Source organism: Chelmon rostratus, chromosome 10 (genome assembly GCF_017976325.1).
Source record: "Chelmon rostratus isolate fCheRos1 chromosome 10, fCheRos1.pri, whole genome shotgun sequence".
Classification (NCBI taxonomy): domain Eukaryota; kingdom Metazoa; phylum Chordata; class Actinopteri; order Chaetodontiformes; family Chaetodontidae; genus Chelmon; species Chelmon rostratus.
This window is the reverse complement of record NC_055667.1, coordinates 25,234,530-25,257,002: the sequence shown is the minus strand read 5'-3', so window position 1 is coordinate 25,257,002 and position 22,473 is coordinate 25,234,530. Positions and strand designations below refer to the sequence as shown.

General features: G+C 42.8%; 1 protein-coding gene across 1 annotated transcript; it reads right to left on the bottom strand.

Annotated features, from left to right (window-relative positions):
* Positions 1-135: 135 nt before the first annotated feature.
* On the bottom strand, positions 136-21,251 carry jph2 (junctophilin 2). Its single transcript, XM_041945291.1, has 6 exons — positions 20,476-21,251; positions 16,807-17,623; positions 5,793-5,911; positions 3,366-4,291; positions 2,093-2,193; positions 136-2,000 (listed from the first exon to the last, which is right to left on the bottom strand). Exons 1-5 carry the CDS (start codon positions 20,852-20,854, stop codon positions 2,113-2,115), a joined length of 2,322 nt encoding a protein of 773 aa, XP_041801225.1. The 5' UTR covers positions 20,855-21,251; the 3' UTR covers positions 136-2,000; positions 2,093-2,112.
* Between the last annotated feature and the right edge of the window lie 1,222 nt (positions 21,252-22,473).

Below are 22,473 nucleotides of genomic sequence, written 5' to 3'. Positions count from 1 at the left end.
TCTTCTGAATAATGAACGGCATTGTATGGAAACCAGGGAATGAATTTAGAAACTTATCAAACTAAAATTGTAAGAGGAAACATAATAGGGGCAGAGTGATGAAGATGCATAAAGAAAACATGACACATTCACAAGTGTTGTAAAAGTTTTTACTTAATTTTGTTGTAATTTTGACCAAGTTTGGCTACACAACTCCATTTCTTCAAATTCAGCAGTTATTTGATTTCATTAATGCACAAAAACAGACAAAAAATGGCTTCTACATGACACTGACCTACATGAATACAGTTTATTGAACCAAGCATCCAGTTCATCTGCCGATTTGTCTCTCCTGTTATTCATTAATGCATCGGTAGATTCAGAATAAAGTATCTGCCAAACATGTATTCCAAATATGAGCTCATGGGAGATTCATTAAAACTAGATTTTTGTAAATTGCTTGTAGATTTTCAGTTTTGGCATTAAAACAATGCACGACCACTAGTCTGTACGCTAATTTTCAAACTCAAAGGCGAAATGACTTTAGCTAAACACTCTTTGCTCCTCTTAAATCCCAAACAGTGATGGGTAAAAGAACAAGGCAGAACTACTAAACAGCACTTCTGGAGAGTGCTCTTGTCAATGTAAGACATGGAGTTTAGAATCATTCTATATTTTTCTCCATCTCACAGTCACGAGGTAATCTGACTCCTTTGGGAAATAAATAAATTTAGGGTTGCATATTTCCTCTGACAAAAATCCTACGACAGAATATTTTGAATGCTGAAAAGATGTGCACTTCAAAATGGTACAAAAATACAGACACATACACACAAAGTGCCCTCATGCGTACAAAAGTTGAACTCATATTTGGCTGTAAAACACAACAGGCCCTGAATATAATGCTGTGGAAGAGTGTGGACAGTTTTCTGCACTGAAACATACATGAAACCATGAACGCTACGCTAGCTCACAGGCAAACATCCCGACCCAGCTCCTGCTGCTGCCAATATAAACCAGCGGCTCGAGCAACCTCACTGCAACATGCAGTGATTGTTTCAAATAAGATCAATCCCAGCCTTCATTTCCTGCTCGCTTCTCCTATTGCAAAACATACACAACTCACATTTAAAACCACCTGGGTGCTAAACAGCACAGGAACAGACAGGACTTACGCAATAGCAGTGACACTCAAAAGCTTCCTATTTTCCTTCTCTATTTGGTTCATCAGCCCCCAAACCAAAGCAGCAGAATGACATAAATGCATGTAAATCCCAGTGAGAACAGGACATTTCACAGTGTAGAACACCACAGTCTCAAATACAGATTTTGCAGGATGTAATTAGCCGAAATGTGACAAATGGTGGAGTCTTCTTTGAGAGACTGAAGAGCAACAGGATGAAAACTATGACTTGTCTTTTTGCAGTGTTTTAGCAGTATTTTCTTCATACAACTGACACACACACATTTTTCAGCTTTTTAACCACATTGCAGATAATTAAAAGAATGATAGTGACAATCCCTAACACGTCTGCTGCAGTCGTCTTTCTCTCGACAATCAAGTTTAAGGTATAGTGGAGAGAATATTCAGTCTGCGTATGTTCACATTCCTTCAGCCGGCGATTACGTGATACAAACAAACATATGTTGTGACAAATTGTATTTATCTACAGTCTAATCTGCCTGACTCTGGTGTTGTGAGAGCCAGCCAGTGTGTGCCAGTTCAGGACTGAGTTAAAAGCCTCTTTTGTAAAATGTTCTGACACACTGTGAGCACCACCCTGTTTCTTCAGAACATGCTCTACCATCCAGGCCCGACTTCAACATACAAACATCATCATATTCATGTACCGTCCTTCAGTTTGACAAACCTCTGGGAACAGAGGAGCTCCACAGAGCCTCACACAGTCACACCAACAAAAACCATGAGAGGAGCTGTCTTTTTCTCCTTAGCCGTCTCTTCGATCTCTGGTCCTAACCGAGGAGGAGGCAGGCCATCCCTCTGCATCACTGCTGGTGACCTGCAGCAAAACAGGGCATTTCAATGGACTACCGTCACTCACAAGGCAAAGTTTACTGAATTTTCAGCAGGTTTTGACATCATGTGTGTTACCTGAGGTGGTGGACAATGTCTCATGACAAGATGTGTACGAAGAGGATGGCCAGGCCGATGTTGAGCAGGATAACCATGCAGATCATTATGGTGTTTGGGCCCTTGAAGAGACACAAACATACAGTGAGCTACTTGCTTTTTTTTTTGCTGAGAATCACATGAAAAGATTGTCTGAAGAAGTCTGTTGAAAATGAACCTTCAGCCTGGAGACGCTTCGTTTAGCTTAGCATAAAGACTGGGAGCAGGGGGAAACCGCTAGCCAGGCTCTGTCATGCAACTCTGTCTCCTTATATCACCACTGTGAGTGTTAGAGATTTAGCTTCATATCTAACAGACAAACATGACAACCGTGATTTAAACCAAACTCATTACTAGAAAGGTGTCAACAATTAGTTATGTTTAAGTGCTTTTATTTGACTCTATCCTGTAATGCCTTCACTGTAATGATGAATGCTGCATACAGTGCTGCAGTGATGAAAGGTGAGTAAAACCTCCAGACAACATTTAGTGCACCTCATGAAAAGATGGATCACTTGATGCCTGTTGTCCCAACAAATTATTCTGAACTCCAGCTAGCACCTTCACCAAATTATTAATTCCATCAGAATTAATAAATTGTGTTGATTGCGGCTCAATCGTAACGAGTGCGTCCTCAGAATGCAGCGTGACATCTCAGAAATAGGACCATTAACCTGCACATGATGGAACTACTGATGTGCTTTCCTTAGATGAGATTAGGTGACTTAAGCTAAACGCTAATGCCACCATGCTAACATGCTCGCCATGACAATGTTAAGATGCTGATGTTTAGCGGGTAGTGCTTCCCATATTTACCATCTTAGTTTAATTTGTTCGCATGCTAACTGATCAGCACTAAACACACACTACAGTTGTGTGTGTGGGAATGTAATTTTTTTTAGTTTTGCAGGTATTTGGTCAGTAAATTATGAGCTGATGGTGGCACTGGAGGAAATATAGGTTATTACAGTTCATCCTGAGGGGAATATGAATGTCTGAACCAAGTGTCATGCCAATTAATCCAGTAGTTGTCAACACATTTTAGTCATTACTGCCAGTGTCAACCTCTTGGTGGTGCTAGAGGAAAAGTGAGGGGATCACCAAAGCCACCAGTACGATTCATCCTCAGGGGATCATGAATGTCTGTACAAAATGTTGTGGCAACCTGTCAAGTTATATATATATATTTAAGCCACGCTGCTAACATGCCTAAAAATAATCAGATGTGAGCCAATGTGCATTTTTACTGCCTCACCTCCAGTTCCAAAGACTCTGCAGTCACCTCATTGCTTGGGCTCGACACCATCGCCTTCAGTCTGGCTTCTGCTTTGGGATCCACCTTCGTGGCTGGTTTGGCAACAACGGCTTTGGCTTCCACTTGCTTTGGTACTGTTTTAGGTTCAAGACTGGGTGCAGGTTTTGGGAACGGAGCCGGGCTGGGTTGGCGTTTTGGTAGTGGCTTTGTCTCTGCTTTGCTGGATGGCCTGCTCGCCTCCCTGGACTCCACTTTGTTCTCAGAGACGGACGGTGCTCGTTCGTGGACTGATGGAGCTCTTTCAGGTTTGACCTCAGTGGGTTTAGGTTCGGGGGTGACAGCTTTGGTGGACACTTTGGAGGTGGGGCGCGGTGCTTCTTCTTCATCTGGAGCGATGAGGCTATTCCTTACAGGGGCAGCAGCGGCAGGAGTGACGTCTGGAGCTTTTGCCTCGGAGTCAAACTTCTGCAGGGGCTTGATCTCCAGGTCAGAGCCCTGCTCGTTCTTGTTGCTCTGACGGCTGGGCGTGCGAGAGGGGCCATGACTACTGGGAGCCCCACCGCCCTCAGGTGCAGCCGTGGCGGGAGCAGAAGTGGAGGTTGAAGGGGTGGTGGGGCGGCTATTGGGCTTGCTGTTGGGCTTACTGCTACCCTTACTGCCACCACCTTTACTGGCTTTGTCTTCATTCCAGCTTCCTGGACTGAGGAGTTTGGGATCTTCCTTGCTGATGATGCCTGGGCTGGGGGAGGGGGTGCGGCCTGGGGATGAGCCAGGCATCAGGCTGTCCAGTTCATTCATGAGCGGGCTTTCGGGCGGCGTGGGCAGGGGCTCCTCCTCAGCCAGCAGCGGCTCGTGCATGACAATGTCTGTGTTCTCGCTGCCCTCCATGGCCTCGTGTAACACCCTCTTCTTCAGATACTCAGGACCTGCGTGAGACCGATTCAACCGGTTTATTAGTGTTTCTCTCAGCACACTCTGGTGAGTATGTGACCTTACAATCATTTGATGAATGTGACTCAGGCAAATTAGCATTTTTTGTTTATTTAGTGTCATTACCATAAAAAATGTAAAATATGTTGTTAACACACTTATCGGCTCCTCATCTCCTTTCTCATTTTAGAATCTTAAAATTTAATCCTACAACCAGACTAATTTCCTTTGACTAAAATATCAGAAAGTAGCTACAGGAAGAGAGACCTTAAATCTGAACTACACTCATTTCCTGTGACCACAGGAAGAAGCTGTGTCAGGTAGCAACTCTCACTTTCAACACAAATCTTTATTTACAAGATACAAGTTGTTTGCTCTTGTTTCAGGGAGAAAAAAGTGTGGAAAAAACGCCAAAGAAAAACACTTCACTATAAGAAATGATGAGAAAACTGAACATGTTTTCAACAAAGTAAAACTGAACTTCTTGAGAGGAAAAGATAGGGATATTTTAATTATGGTCAACAAATCTTATTAAAAAACGGCAACCAATAATGCGTTAAGGACCCGCCTCATATTTTCTGTTATTTTTAATTCAGATTTCTTTCCCCTGCTGGTCTTTGGCTGTTAGCCCCGAGGCTAATTCTTCCACTGAAGATCTAAATCTTTAAAAATATCTCACAAACATGCTTTCATTTAAAAAGTTTTAATAATAATTAATAATAATAATTATTATTTTAATAATAATTTCAGCTGCGGATTAATACAACTTTCGTATTCCCAGCAGCAGGATGATGTTTGTGAGAATAAATGGAGCTCTGTGGCACAGAGGAGTGTGATATCAGGCTGTGGATACACAGATAATATTTGTTAGTAGGATCAGTTCATTGTTGGTTTTTATCTTTTTATGAGATTTGTTGAGAATAGGCTAAAATACATAATATCACCAGCTTTATCTTACGAATTGTGAGGCTGAAGTGTTGTTTTTCCCCATACAAACGAACCGGACGGTGCTCACGGTGACACTGTATGTGTGTGTTGTTGTCTCCTTGGTGAGAGATCTTTCATGGAAGAATGCATAGCAGGACTCAGCCAGGCCTCGTCCATTTGTAGTATTAGTCAGAGACAATTCGGGCAGCCGCTCAGAAAGCTTGATGACTTTCTGTTTGTGTCTGACTCCTTTAAGCTCTCTGCTGCAAGCGAGGAAAAAAAAATGCAAGAGGCCCCGAACTGCGTGTCGCCAGACTCGCTATGAAACTGATACGAGCCCTTCGACCCAATAAGATGTTCCTTTTTTAGACATTCAAATGCTGCTACCCTTGTGTGGAGCCTCAGCCAAGGATCGGCTCGCTCAAGCTGGAGATATGCACAGGGACACATTATAAACCAGATGAGTGGTGAGCAGTTATCGGTTCATATTTGCTGTCTTGATGGGTGTGCTATTAGTCCTGACCTGTGGTGTGCATTCTGTGGTGCATTCGTGTCGTTTAGCCCACTGACCTGGCTGGTAGAAGGAAGGGGAGAGCTCTTTGGCCACCAGTCTGGCGATGCTGGACTCACTGTTGGAGGCCTGAGCGGCCTGATCAGCTGCGTCTGACTTGACCTTTGAATGGGACGTCCTGCAGGGGACACATGCAACACAATTCACCATAATTTCCTCTTGCTGTCATTGTGGCATCAGCTATAATCTGAAAGACGCCATTTTAATATTGTGGCACTCCATTCATGCACTGAAAAAAGCATCTGTGCTGATATCTGTCTCTGTACATTGTTTCACATTGTTCAGCCTCTGTTTAAAAGAAGAGTGAGGCATTCTGGGAAATATGCTTAATTGCTTTCTTGCCAAGAGTTCGATGAGAAGATCGATACCACTTTCGTCTCTACCTGTCTGTTAGATAGGAAGCCACGGCAAGCAGCTGTTTAGCTTAGCTTAGCATAATGACAGGAAACAGGTGAAAATCTGCCTGTTAGCACCTTTAAACTTCTCTCTCTCACACACACACACATTACATTTTGTTTGTTTAATTCATACAAAAACTGATCAACCAAGAAATAGTTCCAGCACATGACTCCTCGTACAACCACAGCTTTTGGTTTTTAAACTTTGGATTTTGTTTTTCAGTGTTTATGCTAAGCTAGGCTAGCCAGCGGCTGGCTGTGTCTTATACTCTTATCCTGTATTTTCTGCACAGACATGAAAGTCATGTCAATCTTTTCCAACTCTTGGAAAGAAAATGAATGAGCATTATTTCCCAAAAATAAATAAATGAATGGATGAGAGCTGTGTTTACAAAAAGTCTATAGACTCTTTGAACTTTATTAGCACAATTCTTCCAAACATGATAACGGTGTCACATTAAGCTGAAAATCACCAGAAAATAAATTGACAACAATTTTGATGAAGCAAAAATACCCAAATGACTACTTTCATCTTCTCAAATGTGAGGATTTACTGTGTTTCTTTATATGTGTGACAGTAAAGTTGAATATCTTTGGATTTTGGATGGTCGGTGGGAAAAAGGCCACTGGCAGACAGTTCCTCAGGATCTGGAAAACTGACATTGACCATGAAGTTGCTCAATAAATAATATGCATTACTAAACTTTGGCTTTTACTTTTACATCATCTGTTCTACCAATTATTATTTGTCATTATGTCACATGTTTCTGTTTGTTTGAATGCACTTTGACCTTGATTGTGACCTTCCACATCAAATTAAGTACAGACCTTGAATATTAACCCTTAGAGATGACGCCTTAAAACCGTTTATGACTGACCAAAAATACCACAGCACAGAGTTTGTTTATAGTATTCAATCATGGAGAAGTGAGGGCCGGGGGTGGGCGGCCGCTGGTCATATGGCTCATTAGTATTATTAGCTATCGAGACAGGAGGTGTCCTTTTCTGCTGTTGGGCAGGGACAGAAATAATTTATGCTTTTATCGCCCCCAGCAAGACAATGAGTTATTGCTGGCTAGTCACTGAGGGCTCCATCATCACACATATTTCAATGTGACCGGCAGACAGAGAGACAGAGAGGGCAGTTTGTATTAAAGCTTTAAGATGATGCATCACTTTCTCTCTGGGTTTCTCATATTTCCCCTTTAAATCACTGAAGAACAGGACAATCAGAGCAAATCTGGACACATGAGCAGAGCTAATACAAATAAAATACACCATAAATAATGTGGTGACTTTCACAAAACAAGCAGTAGCAATAGTCCCTATTATTATTATTTATCATCATGTTTCTGTCTTCTCAAAAATTAACAGGACTGAGAGTCTCTCGCTGCTCCGTGAGGCACAGCAGGCTTTGAGCTAAATGCTAACATCATGCTAACATTGTGACAATGACAATGCTCACATGCTGATGTCGAGCGTGTTAACCATGTTCACCAGTTCAACGTGTTTAATGTTTGTCCGTTAGCACTGAACACAGTGTGCGCAGCTGTGTGTGTCTGCATTTAGTCATGAATAAACTTTTGGACAAATTAAAAAATCTGACCGGATCAACAATTTATTACAGGTGGGGAAAAGGAACATGAAGACTCACAGCTTCAGAAGAGGCTTCATCTACTGGAGGCCATGCATTTTGACATTAACATCAATAGCACCACGCTGCTAAAAACCTGCTATCTGAGTGCTGACAGTTCAAGGCTGCCGCTGTGAACTGGGAGAATTACTGATTGTGATTACTCTGTGGATACTTGACATGCTGTAACTTTACACTGAGCTGAAAATAGCTCCCTGGTCCACTTGAGGAGTCAGTGGGGAAGGTGCTTCCCACTGGAACAATTAGAGACTCCTGAGGTTCCCTGTTCGAGACAGATGAGCTCCACCTGTCCACACACAGTCAGCACCCCCACTTCCAAGAACCCCTCCACCCTCTCCTCTCACATCTCGCTTAGAATTACGCTGCAATCATTCATTAAAGGTGGAGTTATAGAAGCTTTCTGGTACTACAAGACCATTTAAAAGTAAATCATAATCACCACACACAAAAGAAACACACTTAGAAATACACCATTTACAGTACTACAGTTCCTACTACTCATGAAGTACATGTTGTGTGTAGTTCTGAATGTGCAAACATTAAAAGTTGTGTAAAGGATAAGGCTGCTCTTATCCTTTATTATTCTAAATCTTTGAAAACAGGTCACAAGTTTACGGTTTCATTTGCATAAATAAGTCTCAGTAATTTCCTGTTCGTCAAACAGGAGGAAATAGAGCTTTTATCTGGGACTATTTTGAGGAGTGGATTAATCCACCTTTAGTGATCTAGTTAGTAGACCTATTTCTGGCAGCAGGGTGGTGTCGGTGGGATTGAGTCAAAATAAACTGCAGTGTGTGTGTCCATTATAATAAAGGCACCCAGCGCAACAGTGTGGCTCATTGATGTGTTTTAATAGTTTTTGGAAAACACAATACTGTGGAGGTGGAGGTCACCTGTACTTTGGCAGCACTCAGAGCAAATCAGTGTAGTTACACGCTTAAAAAGGAGGAAAATAAACTTGAAGTGTTAAAATAGGCCTCAGGTTGCAAATAAAACTCCGTGTTCGTGAGACCGACGGCTGAAAAATGCAGCTGAAATGTCCGTCACACACAGAATGGGGGTGTTTTAATGTTAACAAGATGGCAGCCGTTCACTTCTGCTGGGTTGGTTGCCAGTTGGTGGGTGGAGGTGAAAGGATGGTGACAAATAGCTTCATCCTGCAAACTGACTCCATCCTCCACCTCAGAGCGTTCTGGTCCCACAGTGGATCTGATCATTCAGCAGTAGCTGAGAGCACGTTCTGCACTTAAACACAATCTTTACATGAGCTTTTCCATTTTCTGACACTTTATACTCGTACTTCACTACATTTTAGAGGCAAATATTGTACTTTTACTTTTACCTGACAGCTACAGTCATTTCCAAAACATATGTTTCATTGATGTAAACTACCTAACAGCATGCAAAGTATCTGCTACAACAGACTGCTCACACAGTATTGCATCAATAATATCAACCCAGTAATATAATGTGTATATTCTTGTAAGACTCTAAAAGGGACCTTTTAGCAGAGTGAGTACTTCTACCGAGTATTTTTCATTGTGGCATCAGTACTTCTACTTCAGTGCAAGTTCTGAGTGCTTCTTCCACCACTGGCAGTACAGTGCAGTACAATACATAGTGGTGAAATAAGAACTGAGATCTTCAACTCTGTTAGGAGAGGATTATAAAAGTACTCCATCATAAGTAACAGTCATGCATTCATCATTTTACTTATGTAGAAATACAAAGTTATCACCAGCCAAACAGAGTGGCGACTGCTGGAGCCCATTTCTGCTAGTTTATATTAGCTATCTTATATTTTCCTCAGAAGAATTCATCTTTGAACTTACTTGTATTGTTTCAAATATTCTCTTTTCAGTTGTTTATCTTCTCAACACGACAATAAAAAGATCAAGTAAAAAACTACAGCTGTCAAATAAATGTGGTGGAGTAAAAACGTTTTCTTGAGGGGCAATGTGACAAAACGACTGGCTCAACATATACAAACGCATTTTGCAGTTTTTCTTATAAATGTAGCTAAAATTTGGTACGCAAACTTGTGATGTGAAAAGTAACCAGGCCTAATCTAACTGAGGGTACAAGCCTCCCATTGGCCGCCTGAAGTACCCGAGTCTGAGCCAGGAACCTGATCTATGCTGAAAATGAAAAGTTACCTTAACCTGGTCATAACTGTACGAGTGTAAACAAACCTGCATGTCTTGCCACCCAAAAGTTCCCCCTTGATCCTGTCTTGCATGTGTGCTGCTGCTGCTGCATCCTGAACATAGAGCCCAAGACGATTGTTATTGGTTGAAAGAACCAGAATAATAACAGGGTGCAGACTAACTCCGCCCAACAAAGCACATACTTTCTACCTCTGACAGTGCAGTAGCCATACAGCCGCAGCAGAATTAAACCCAACACTGAAAGAAAGCAGCTGAGAGACGGCCTGTTGCAGCAGAGTGACCAGTCGCTGCTACACCACCTTTCACAACCCACAGTGTGTGCTGGTGTCAATGCCTCACCAACGGGTCCACCAGCACAACTCTCAGTACCATAAACATGCAGAAACCTCAGACTTCCCCAGAGTTGTCTGAGTGGACTCATGTGTCCTTGAGTGTGCAGCAGCAGCTAATCCCTGCATCGCATTGCAAAGGAAAAACAGGTTTAACCCTGAAATAACCAGTCGAGTTATCCAGATGCAGATGCTGCATTACTGTATATCATTGAACCAGGAATTAAGGAGGAGGAAACATGTCATATGAGCTCATCATTACGAGCAAATCCCTTTGCATGCAAGCAGTCGTTTGATCCAGAAAATGGTGGAAGAAGTGCTCAGATCTTTAGGTCTTTCTTAAGTAACAGTACAAAAAATATTAGCATCAAAATATACTTGAAGTACTCATTAGGCATTATTTTCCACTGCTGCAGACAGAGGACTCAGGGGGGATTTCTTGAGATACTGTAAGCTGATTTTTCAGAAGTCGCCTTCTGGTCTTGTTAACATTGAGGTGTAACTGTGTTGGTCGTCCAGAGCTTCTCTGCAACCAAACATGACATTTGACACTGTGACCTAAATACCCTTTATGCTTTTAGGGCCGTCTCTGAGGAGTGAAGAGACGTCAGCTGCAGGAAGAGACTCAGCTGAGAAGAAACTGCCTTCGACGTCCAAAAATATGAGATCACAGAACGATCTGCGCCTGACAGGTTAATGTGGAGCCTTTCTCCAAGCGGGCCCCTCCGCTCGGCTGTTTTGTAACCGTTTGTTTCTTGTCACGCTGCAGTTGCCCTGGAGGCTGCCGATAGCGAGAGTTATTCTGGCATGTGCCACTGGATCTTTGTGGAGGGTCCTATTCAACTGTGTGTGTGTGTGTGTGTGTGAAAGAGTGATTTAGTTTCTATAAAAAGACGACTAAATGTTTCAGAGTCTAATTAAATCCCTTTGCCAAAATACACAAACATCAAGAGCTAATTGCAGCCTAATTATTGCCACATTGCTAAGAGGTCACATAAGGAGTAGCTTCAGAGATCTCACAGATTTCTCTTATTACTCATCAGGTATTCTTTCCTCTGCGACATCATTTCTCGTTAAATAAGTAACTCATAAAACCAGCCTGCAAATAGACCCGAGCCGAGGTCAGAACTGAACTGTGTTTACAAATGTTACGCCCCGGCTGATCGCTCACCAGCACAAAATGCTCGTATCAGCAGTACAGTATGTAATCCAAGCTGCACAACTAAAGCTAGGTGTGGTACATATATACGCTAACCCTTTATACCCAGGCACTTGCTTATGAGCTGTGTCATATTTATATCCGTCCAACCATTTGACACCACTGCTGACGCAAGACGCACCGAGATCTGCGATCTGTAACTGTTGCCGGCGAGCAGCGGAGCTAAAGAACACAGTGGGAGATAGAAACAGTCCAAATCAGCAAGCAGGCTGCTGCTTGTGCCATTTGGAGTAGGATGTTATTTGCTAAATGAATGAAAGTGAGTAAAGCAATATGCTGAAATAAGTGTGCAGACAGAACAAAAGAGCCACGGCGAGGAAACAGCCTGAGCGCGTCTGTGACGAGGCAGGAAAGATGGGGTTTGGAGGCAGGGGGGAGGGGGGATAATCAGCTGTTGCATTCCCCTGTGATTGTGATACAGCAAGAGTGTGCCTGCCCATATTTAGTCAGGGCTCCTCTGTGACCACAGGGCCCCCTGTGTGTGCGTCATTTACACCCTGTCCTGCCACACAGGTCCTCCTTCAGCCAGCCCACGCAACAGAACAATGTCCACAGAGTGTCTGAATGCCAGCGAACGCTTAGCTAACCGAACTTGAAGAGGGCAGGTCTGGCATTGCATGCAGTGCACAGGTTGGACATGTATTTTTAACAGTCGACTTCATTGCCAAAGGATCACAGAGTGAGGAACCCAGCGCCAGGAACAGACGTGTCATGTCTCCACTGCTTGTATAATAACAGATTTCAATTCAATGCTCAGGGCCGGTCAAGAGCAGCTGTTACCAGCACAACAATGCGAAAATATTCCATCGCAAGTAAAAGTCCTGCATTCAAAGTCCTGCTTCAAAGTACAGATGAATCATCAGCAAAATGTTCTGCAGAAAATGTCCCCTGTGACTTATGTATTATTGTAGATAACATTCGATTGTTAAGACTGATGCATCAAAGCAGCATTTTACTATTGTAGCTGATCCAGGTGGAGCAACTTTGTACTACAGTTTGGTAGTTTAGTCCAGCGGTTCCCAATCTAAGATCCCTCCAAAGAGTCACAAGATAAATAGAAACAATGTTCTGATACATGCATTTACTTTTTGGGTTTTAATCTCTATGTTTTCTTGTGAAATAATTAATAATTTAACAATTATTTAAATGAAACCATCTAAAAGGTGGGACTTTCTCATGAGGGGCAATGAGCCAGAAAGATGGATGACCACCAAGTTTAATGCATAAAAATACTTTGCATTTAATAAACTTTTCCAAAAGTTTGTATGTAAAATTTCAAAGTAACCAGTAACTCCAGCTGTAAAAAAAAGAGTAAAAAATACAGCACTTCCCCTGAAATGCTGTAAAGTTCAAGTATAAAGTAGCATAAAATAGGTTTACTCGACCCTGGTGAGAATATGTTTCCGATGAGGTCATGTTTGGTTTGTAAAGGCCACCGAGGTGTTGGTGAAAGCAGTCCTACATAAAGTGTTTGCTTCCATTGTCAGCTCTGTCCAGGCACCGGTGGATGTGCTGTAGGTGAGCTCAAAGCACTGATACCACGAACACCGGCCCATAACTCTCGTATACTGCTTATCCTTGAAGTACAATATTTAGATTTCCATCTGCTGGGACCAGGATCTGCAGTCCATCAGTGCAAGTCTCTCTGCTGTAAACACTGAGCTTATTTCAGGTGCCGCCGGCTGCAGATGAAAACACCAGTGCCATGTACGGTCACAGACTAACCGAAGGTAGACGTGTGCTCGTATGAACAGCACGCTGTGTTAGAAAGACACGATTCCCGACAGCTTGATCGAATGTCTTCATATGAATTGATTTCTGGATGCGCTGTGATCAGAAAGATATTCTTTTTCAAATAGGCGGTTAATCAATCAGCTCTTCAACACGTCACACTGATAAATGCTCGTGGAATCAATCTGTCGCTAAGTTAAAGGAACAGTTTGACATTTTTTTGGAAATATATTGGCTTTTTTTGAAGGAGAAGATCAATACCCCTGTCATGGCTGCCGGCGGAATATAAGCAGCTGGTTAGCTTAGCTTAGCATTAAAACTGGAAACAAGGGGAAACAGCTAGCCTGGCTGTCCACAATTAAAAAATCCACATGCCCACACACCTCTTAGCTTAGCATTTGTTAAACCCATACAAAAGTGAGGTGTAAAAATGGCAAATTGTGGTGAAACTTGTCAGTTTTGTACAGATTTAACTAACCAGACATGGCATGTTAACATGTTGGCTGTCAGGCTGTTTCTCCCTAATTTGTGCTAACATAAGCTAATCGACTGCTGGTGGTGGCATCATGCTATACAATCTTCTTATCTAACGATCAGCAGAAAAGTGAACTGTTCCTTTAAGGTTATTTTTGCAGCACATCATACATTCAAATGTTAATACCCCAAATTTAGGCTACACTAAGCCAATTTAAAATGTCGTGGTAATATCTTCGAAACTTCTTTGGGATTGCTAAATGTACAGCAGGGATCTCTTCTGCTGATGCACGGTAACTTTCCACACGGGTAAAATGCTAATGATCACATTTCACATCTATGCAAATCTATGTCTGTCATGTTTATTTAAATTGCTAATCACATAAATTGAATATCTTACAAAGGACAAGAAAACCTGAACTCATTAATTCACCGTGCACACTTCCACATATGCTTTCCACATTCTCATGGAGCACCAGGCGGAGCAGTGCTGTGAGCACACTGTGAACCCAGCAGATCTTTGTAAAGATGTCTCAGGGGCCACTCAGGGTGAACTGTAAACTCATAACTACTTGCTCCAGTGCGCAATTCTGCAACTTTTGTAAGAAATGTCCATATTTCTGCAACTGTGGGGACTGAAAAACATCATTTTTTTTGGAGACTGGAATAGAGGTCACCTTCATTATTCCATAAAATAGTCTAAAAAACTCCTGCATGTTAGTTGTTAAAGGAATAGTTTGACATTTTGGGAAACATGCCCATCATTTAACACCACTCTCATATCCACCTCCCAACCCCATTAAAGCTCACTAATTAACACGTTTCATCTCGTTTGTGAGCTTTACAGGTGCTCGCATACAGATATGATTACCTTTGGACAGGCTAGCTGTTTCCCCTTGTTTCCTGACACTCTTTATGCTAAGCTAAGCTAACCGTCGCCTAGCTTCATATCTAACAGACAGATATGAGAGTGATGTTCTCATCAAACTCAAACAATTCAATGTTATGCAAAAATAAACGTGTTTTATCATCAGGCAAAGACACACGTTAGGGATTGTGTTGCTCAGTTGAATTCCTGCAGTCAGTATCGTCACTGGTGGCACAATCCTCTGCAGTGATGAGTTAAAACATGATCTGCGCTCAGTTTAAGCCTGAGTCTGATTGCAGGGACTCACATTCATCTAGTGAATTTCAATAAACTTTGGTCTCATTTTTTAAATTCATAATAGGAAGTAATAGTTACACTTTTTTTCTGTGTAGGGGTTTGTCTTATTTTATTTGTGTTAGCTGCTCTTTTGAGCTCAGAGTCCTTCCACTCTTCAGTCATTTGCTGTCAGGCTTTGTCTTGTGCTGCATTACAGTCTTCATGTGCAGGAAAAGTAAATGAATCCTCCCTCTGCTACAAGCCGGGCTCACCAACGATCACCGGACCTGCTGCAAAAAGCATTTTCCCACTATCTCTGCAGCCACTAAGAAGAATGTTTCTAACAGTCCCAGCAGACACTTGGGACAGTGCAGCTTTAAAAGTTAGCTGATGAGATGTCAGACAGTGCACACTGTGAGGGAGCAGTGTTAACAGCGATAACACAGCAACAGTGAAGGGGTCCTACATCGTCCTACATGGATAAAGAAACCCATGATAGGCCGGAACATTAGGTTATCCAGAGCGTGATATGAAATCCTGCAGCTCGAACAGCGCGGCACTGAGCAGCCACTTCAGCTGCTGCACTCATTTCTTATCTGTATTGCAGTATTAAATAAACAGAATGACTCTTTGGTTGTGTTTTCTGTTAAGGGAATTACTGTGACCAGCAGCCAGAGTCATGAAGGCGCTGAGTGAAGTGTCTCTTTTTACTGCTGCTACTCTCCATATCAACTCATTTACATTCATCCGCTGCCCTTTGAGCACACTTGAATTTGTGGCACAAGCATCAGTTTAGCTGAAAAATAAACACTCTGTGAACTGTGTGTCATTGCTGGCTGCCGTCTGTGTTTGGATTAGACAGAAAAGCGGCACAACTTGAGAAACAAGTTGAAAATCTGTTGTGTTGTGGATTGAATATTTTCTTCATCCAGATGGTTAAAAGAATTCTGGAAATACTCAGTGTTCAGTGCTGCTAAATGACCTTTTGGGATTTTAAAAGCTCAAAACTTTCAAAACAGACACACTGTTTGCCCCCTGAAAGGTCAAGGTGGGAATTTTAAGTTTTCTGTATTTTTCATTTCCTTGCATTCAGTTTCCTCTCTGACCCACAGCTGTTCTATAACACTGTATTATGCATTATGTAGTAGACGGCGGCTGGTTGTGATCACAGTGCTCCCTCAGCTGTGGCATGTCTGTACCATTGCAGCAGCACAGATAAATGGGTGAGCCAGATAACCTCAAACCCGCTGAGGCTGATTGAGACGGACTGTAGCTGTGGTTGTGGCTGCAGCCATGGCTGCACTTCGGTATGATTATGGCTGTGACACATTAGTTTATGTTGGGTGTAACACCAACTACATGCATGGGTGTGCAGTGAATGGCTGGGCGTTGCAGTGAAGCTACTGTGTTCCTGAACTCATGCGGCGTGTTCACATCTGTCATGTCTGATAGAAGCTAACAGGAGCGGTAAAGAGTCTCACTGCACAGCTGCAGCAGCCGCATCTATAGCATCACGGATCGAAGCAACAGTGCAGCAACCACATCCACGGCTTCAACCAGCAGCTGCAGCTGTGCTCGCAGCCAGTGGATGTATACTGCTGCAGCTCGGCTTTTCAAAGGAGGAATGAGGAATAAATGCATCATGTAAAGTGTCACATTTCTGTACTATCTGCACAGCGTTCCCCTGAACTGGCAGTGAATAATAACTGGAGTGAACCATCAAGCTAACCCTTCAGAGAGTCCATAGTGTTGTGACCTGAATATAAAAGTAATCCATGAGTGATAAAAACGACCATGACAACAGTCCTCCGCAGAGATCGTCATTATCAATATTTCCCTGATAAATAAAATGAAAAAGAACTAAGAGGAATCATCTCTCTGCTCATCTGCTCTTACCTGGAAGCAGCGATCTCCGCCTTCTGCTTGGCGATGGCTGCGGCCCTCTGAGCACCCTCCACCGCCCGCTCCACCTTGTGCTTGATCTTGGTTCCCTTCAGCTGGATCACCCTCTTCTTCATGGCCTTCACCAGCATGTTGTTCATGTACTTGCCCTCCTCCTTCCCTCCCTCGGCGAAGGTGGTGCAGCCGTAGCCGTGTCTCTGGTTGTTCAGCCACTCGCCCTCGTACTTCAGCCCGCTGGACCTTTCGCTTATTCCATATCCTGAGCGCTTGTCGTTCTTCCACTCGCCCATGTAGACCTCCGTGGTGGTGGCGTCGATGTCGGCCTCCACAGGTGGGAAATCCTCGGCCCCGGCCAGGCTCTCGTCCCCGATGCTGATGGTGGAGTTGGTGTCGCTGGCGTTGGAGCTGAGAGCTGATTCTGTCCTCAGGAAGCTGATCTTGCTCTTCTGGCTGGACAGTGAGGTGCTCGAGTCGGACTTCTTCAGCTTACCCAGCAGGGAGCCCCTGCGAAACAGGCCCTTCTTCTTGGGTTTCACAGCCTCTGGGTCCACCTGGAGAGTGAGGGCGAAGCCTCCACGGGACGGCCCCAGCTGGGTAGGGGTGGCGACGGGTGTCTCCTCACCTGAGGCGTTGGTGGTGGTGATGATGGGGATGTCTTGCTGCAATACGGTGCCGTTGCTGTGCTCGCTGCGCAGGGAGGTCAGGGAGGTACGAAGAGGGGAGCGGACGACTGCTGCCATGCCATAAGGGACACTCTGACGGACGCCATAGCCGTGCCGCATCCCGCCAGTGAACTGACCCTGGAAGGTACCTGCAAACATCAGAAAACAGAGTAAATCTTTTCTAACCGCACCACAGAGAAAACAGGCTACTTTTTAGCCGTGCTAGCATGGAGGAGCTCTAGCTGCTGTTAGCATGGAGCTGCTCTAGCTGCTGTTAGCTCCAGTCTGTCAAAGGCTGGGTCCGCCACTTTGGTCCACACTGAAATATCTCAACAGCTACTGAATGGATGGCCATGACATTAGATAAGATATTCCCTGTGTCCAGAGGGAAGACACAGGGAGGATCTTTACGATTTTGTTGACCTTCTGACTTTTCCTCTTGCGCCGTCAGCAGGTCGAGGTTTTCACTTATCTTGTGAAGAATTTCAACATCTGCTGGGTGGATTGGCCAAACCTTCAGGCAGATAGCAAATCCGACTGTATTTGGTGCTTCACTGACTTTCATCTAGCGCCACCAGCAGGTCAGAATGTTTATTTGTCCAACACTTTGGTTTTTACCTGCAAAACTAATGACTTTCGCATCAACTGTACCTTGTTTTTATTGTGAATTAGCAAATTAGCATGCTAGCACACTAAACTAAGCTGGTTATCCAGGTAAACATTATACCTGCTTAGCATTAGCATGTTAGCATTGCCATTGTGAGCATATTAGCACGCTGATATTAGCATTTAGCTAACCACAGAGCCGGCTGTAGCCCTTTAGACATGGCTTGCTAAAGCTATGGAGCGAAAATAGCTCTCTCCATATAAAACTACCTGCACTTTTATTTCTGCCAGAATGTCATGGACATCTTCGGTGTGCAAAGTCTCGTTCATTAATGCCCCCGCTGACGGGTCATCTTGAGGTCTGGTCTCATGCTAAAATTGACATGGGTGTGGATGATAGTGACAGCACGGCCTCAGCCCGTGAGGCCAGGAGGGCATGGGGCTTGTGGGCTATTATTACATCCTGACATCTGGTGCTATCACATCCCCCACTGCCACTTCCACCAGACTGGGCTTAACGCTGATGAGTCAGCTGTTCAGGAGGGGAACCACTGCTATTGTGCACGCACGGATCACCACAATAAATTTTTATCTAACTTTAACTGAGTATTTTCATTTTATGCTTTTTAATATTTATACTCTGCTTCAAATATCTAACAGCTACAGTTTCTACTAGTATTTATATAGATTTAAATACAGAACAGTGCGTACATAGATGGTTATTAATAACTTTACCTACACCAGCTACATCGGGAAGTGCTGCTTATAATGCATCAGTAATATGAGATTGCAATATAATATACAGTAATATAACGCAGAGAAGGGCAGTTTTTCTACATAATGAGTACTTTAAGTACATGTTGCTAACATTTTTAGCTTTTTCTTGTAACTGAGTATTTTCACGTGCCAGTGCCTACTTTCACTCAAGTAAAGGCTCTGAATACGTCTTCCAGCACTGTTGATGATGGTGTAGTTTAACAAAATGGAAAGAGTCCTGTGGGGCTTCAAGCACCTCTTGACTGACAGCAGCAGGGTGACACTTTCCTCTGGTTACACACAGACTTCATAAGCGACCATAAGGATCGTCAGACTGCTGTTTCTTCCTCAGTGATTTGTCGCCTGCGATGAACTTGGTGCAATGGACCACATGACCACACTTGGTTTGAGGGCTTTTGGTCTTACTGTTGCATGATTTAGCTTTTGTCCTCTCACAAAAAAAAAGCCACACTGCAGTTTAATCCAGTGGTAGAAAGTAACTTCTTACTCAAGCATGCTAAGTACACATTTATCTGACACGTATAGTTATTATTTACTTTTCAGGTCTAGGTTTTAGACAAATAAATATGATCAACGGATAAAATACAATATATATACGTAGATGCAGAATAAATAAACTATCCAACAGCCTAAAACAGTTAAAATTAAATTCATCTGAACCAGCTACAACATTAAATACTGCATATATGTTCATATATCACTAATAATATTAAAGTTTAGTAACATACATAATACTACAACACTAGAAAGTGGCCATTCTGCATACAGAGTATATTTACTCTGTATGTTTAGCTGATAATACCTCTGTACTTTTACAAGAGTAATATTCTAAATGCAGAACTTTAACTTGAGTATTTGTACACTTCAGTAGGCCTTTGGTTACGTCTTCTTCAGTAAAGGATCAGAGTAATTCTCCCACCACTTCTGTAATGACAGGAATTTAATGCTGAGCCACTGTAATTAAATACATTTACTCAAATATTGCACAAATATTCTTTAATTGAGTATTTGCATTTGCTGCTTTCACTCCACTACATTTGTCTGATATTTATTTTTCAAATAAAGATTTAACATAGAAACACGAAAATTTTATAAAACATGATGTACTGTGGTAGATTACACTACCACAAGAGTATATTAAAAAATACTTCGATCAACTTGCTGCTGATACACATTACTGCATCAAAATAATGCAGTAATATGATACGTACCGTGCAGGACTTTTACTTACTAACTTACTTCTATTTAAGAAAGATTTTGAATGCATGAGTTCTACTCATAACAGAGTATTTTTACACAGTGGTATTGCTATTTTTACTCGAGTAAATGGCCTGAGTACTGTCACTGGTGTAATCACAGGACCTTAATGCAGAGATCCAGTGGTGGAACAGAACAAAGTAGACTTACACCTTCTCAAATACTGTATTTAAAGAACAATTTTCAGGTACTTGTACTTCACTTATGGTTTCCATTCTGTGCTACTTGAACATCTACTCCAATGCACTTCAGAGGGGTCTAACCCAGTTATGACTTCTAACAGAGTATTTTATCGTCCTGCTTTTACTTCAGTACTACTACTTTTCTGCAGTACAACATATCAAAAATGAGCAAATCTCACCTCCATCCGCGTATGTTTCTGTTCCGTATCCATCCTGAAGCCCATTATTCCATGTTCCTTCATACTTTGCTCCGCTGCCAGCACTGATCCGGATCCCGTATCTGCCTTTGAAGCCATGAGTCCATTCCCCTTTGTAAATCCAGTGTCCTTTGGTTTCTACTCCCAGACCGTGGCGCTTCCCCTGCGACCAGTACCCCTCGTAGGTGTTGCCGCTGGGCCAGGTGTACACTCCCACTACCTCGAAGCCGTAGTTCCAGGAGCCGGAGAACTCGCCCTGGCCTTTGGGTCCGGTGCAGATGCCATGGCCGTGCGCTTTGCCTCCCTCCCAGCCTCCGCAATAAGCTCCGCCGTCGTCAAACTCAAAGCGACCTCCACTCATGCCTCCCCGCAGCGCAAAGACGCACCGAACAGAAAGTAAAGCTGTTTCAGTCCGTTACCTGGCTAAAGATAAAACCTCCGTCAGTCTGACTTCACCTTCACCTGACATCAAAACTGGCTGGAGATATCCTTGGTGCTGAACTTGTGGGGGTTTCTTCTTCTGGAGGCGGTTTGGGGACTTCTGAGCGTGTCCATGAAGCTCCGGGACGCACTTCACACTTCACAGAAACTTTTTCCAACTGTTTTATCCTCTTTTACTCCAGCGTCTCCTTCTTGAATGTCCTCCAGGATAAATTGCGCTGCGTTACAAATTTGGATGGATGCTTATTGAATCGAATACTTGACAAGCCAGGGATCTTACATGGCTTTTTCCAGGTGACCACAGATAAAAGCCCCCTGTCCCCCTGCCACCCGGCTATCTCCTGACGCTCACTGCTGCTGCTGGAAATATTTTAGCAGACCTAACAAGGCGACCAATCCCCCCACCCCCCTCCCACACACACACACACACACACACACACACACACACACACACACACACACACACACACACACACACACACACACTTCCAAAAATACAACCCAATCCTTACTCTGCTGCCTGCAAGGAGCCATGCCAGGGTCTTGCCACCTCGGGACTGAAGTGCATGCCATTCAGGACTCTGCTCTCTACTGGCTTTCCCCTGCGTGCATGCAGACGTTTCAGTTAATGCAATTTGAACATCATTATTCTCTCTAATAGGCTATTAAGCTTGATGAAAGAGACACCTGAAGGAAGATAAATCTCTGTAATTCCCCACTGATGTTCCTGTATGGCCTGTGGTCTCATAGATCCCATGGTGTCCGGATAATGTCTGTGGCTGATGTTTTGATAACTTACTATATAATCACTGCACGGTCTATGCTGGGATATAGGACTACCTAAAGTTTTACTGTAAATTGATTGGATGATCTAATTTTCACAAATAGTAGTTAGAGGTATGGTTTGCTGCATATCTATATGAGCCTTCTTGCAAAATATACAGCTAACATTTTCACATATAGTCACATTTTTTATATTACATTGCAACCAATTTAATTTACAAAGACTTGGAATTGATGTTGGCTATAGTAGTTTGTTCTGTAAGTCACTCTCTTCACTCCCTCTGCTGGGAAATGCCATTAACTGCATCACAGTCATTCAATTCTCTGTGAGAGGTGAGCTGAACTTTTCAAAATACTAATGAGCAGTGATGGAATAAGTACTCTAATATTTTACTTAAGTAAAAGCACCAGTATGTTCATGCACAAACAGTCAATTATGAATTTAAAAATGTTGTAAACATTCAGGGCTTAGTCCAAAAGTAGGAGGAGATTTTTTCCCCATTTCCAGTTGCTATATGCACTGTTTTTCAAGCCATTTGAGATAATAAAGCACTCAAAAATTTCTATATCATCATCATTAATATCTATATTTATATTCATTGAGTCAAATTTGGGCAATCTATATTCATGTTTAAGGTATTTATGCCTATATTTTGGGTATATATATTTTAAATTGAGGCCATTTATTATACTTATCACTTGAAATTGTGTGTAATATCGCTGAAATTCTTGATTTGAGTCGAGCAGCGCTGTAAT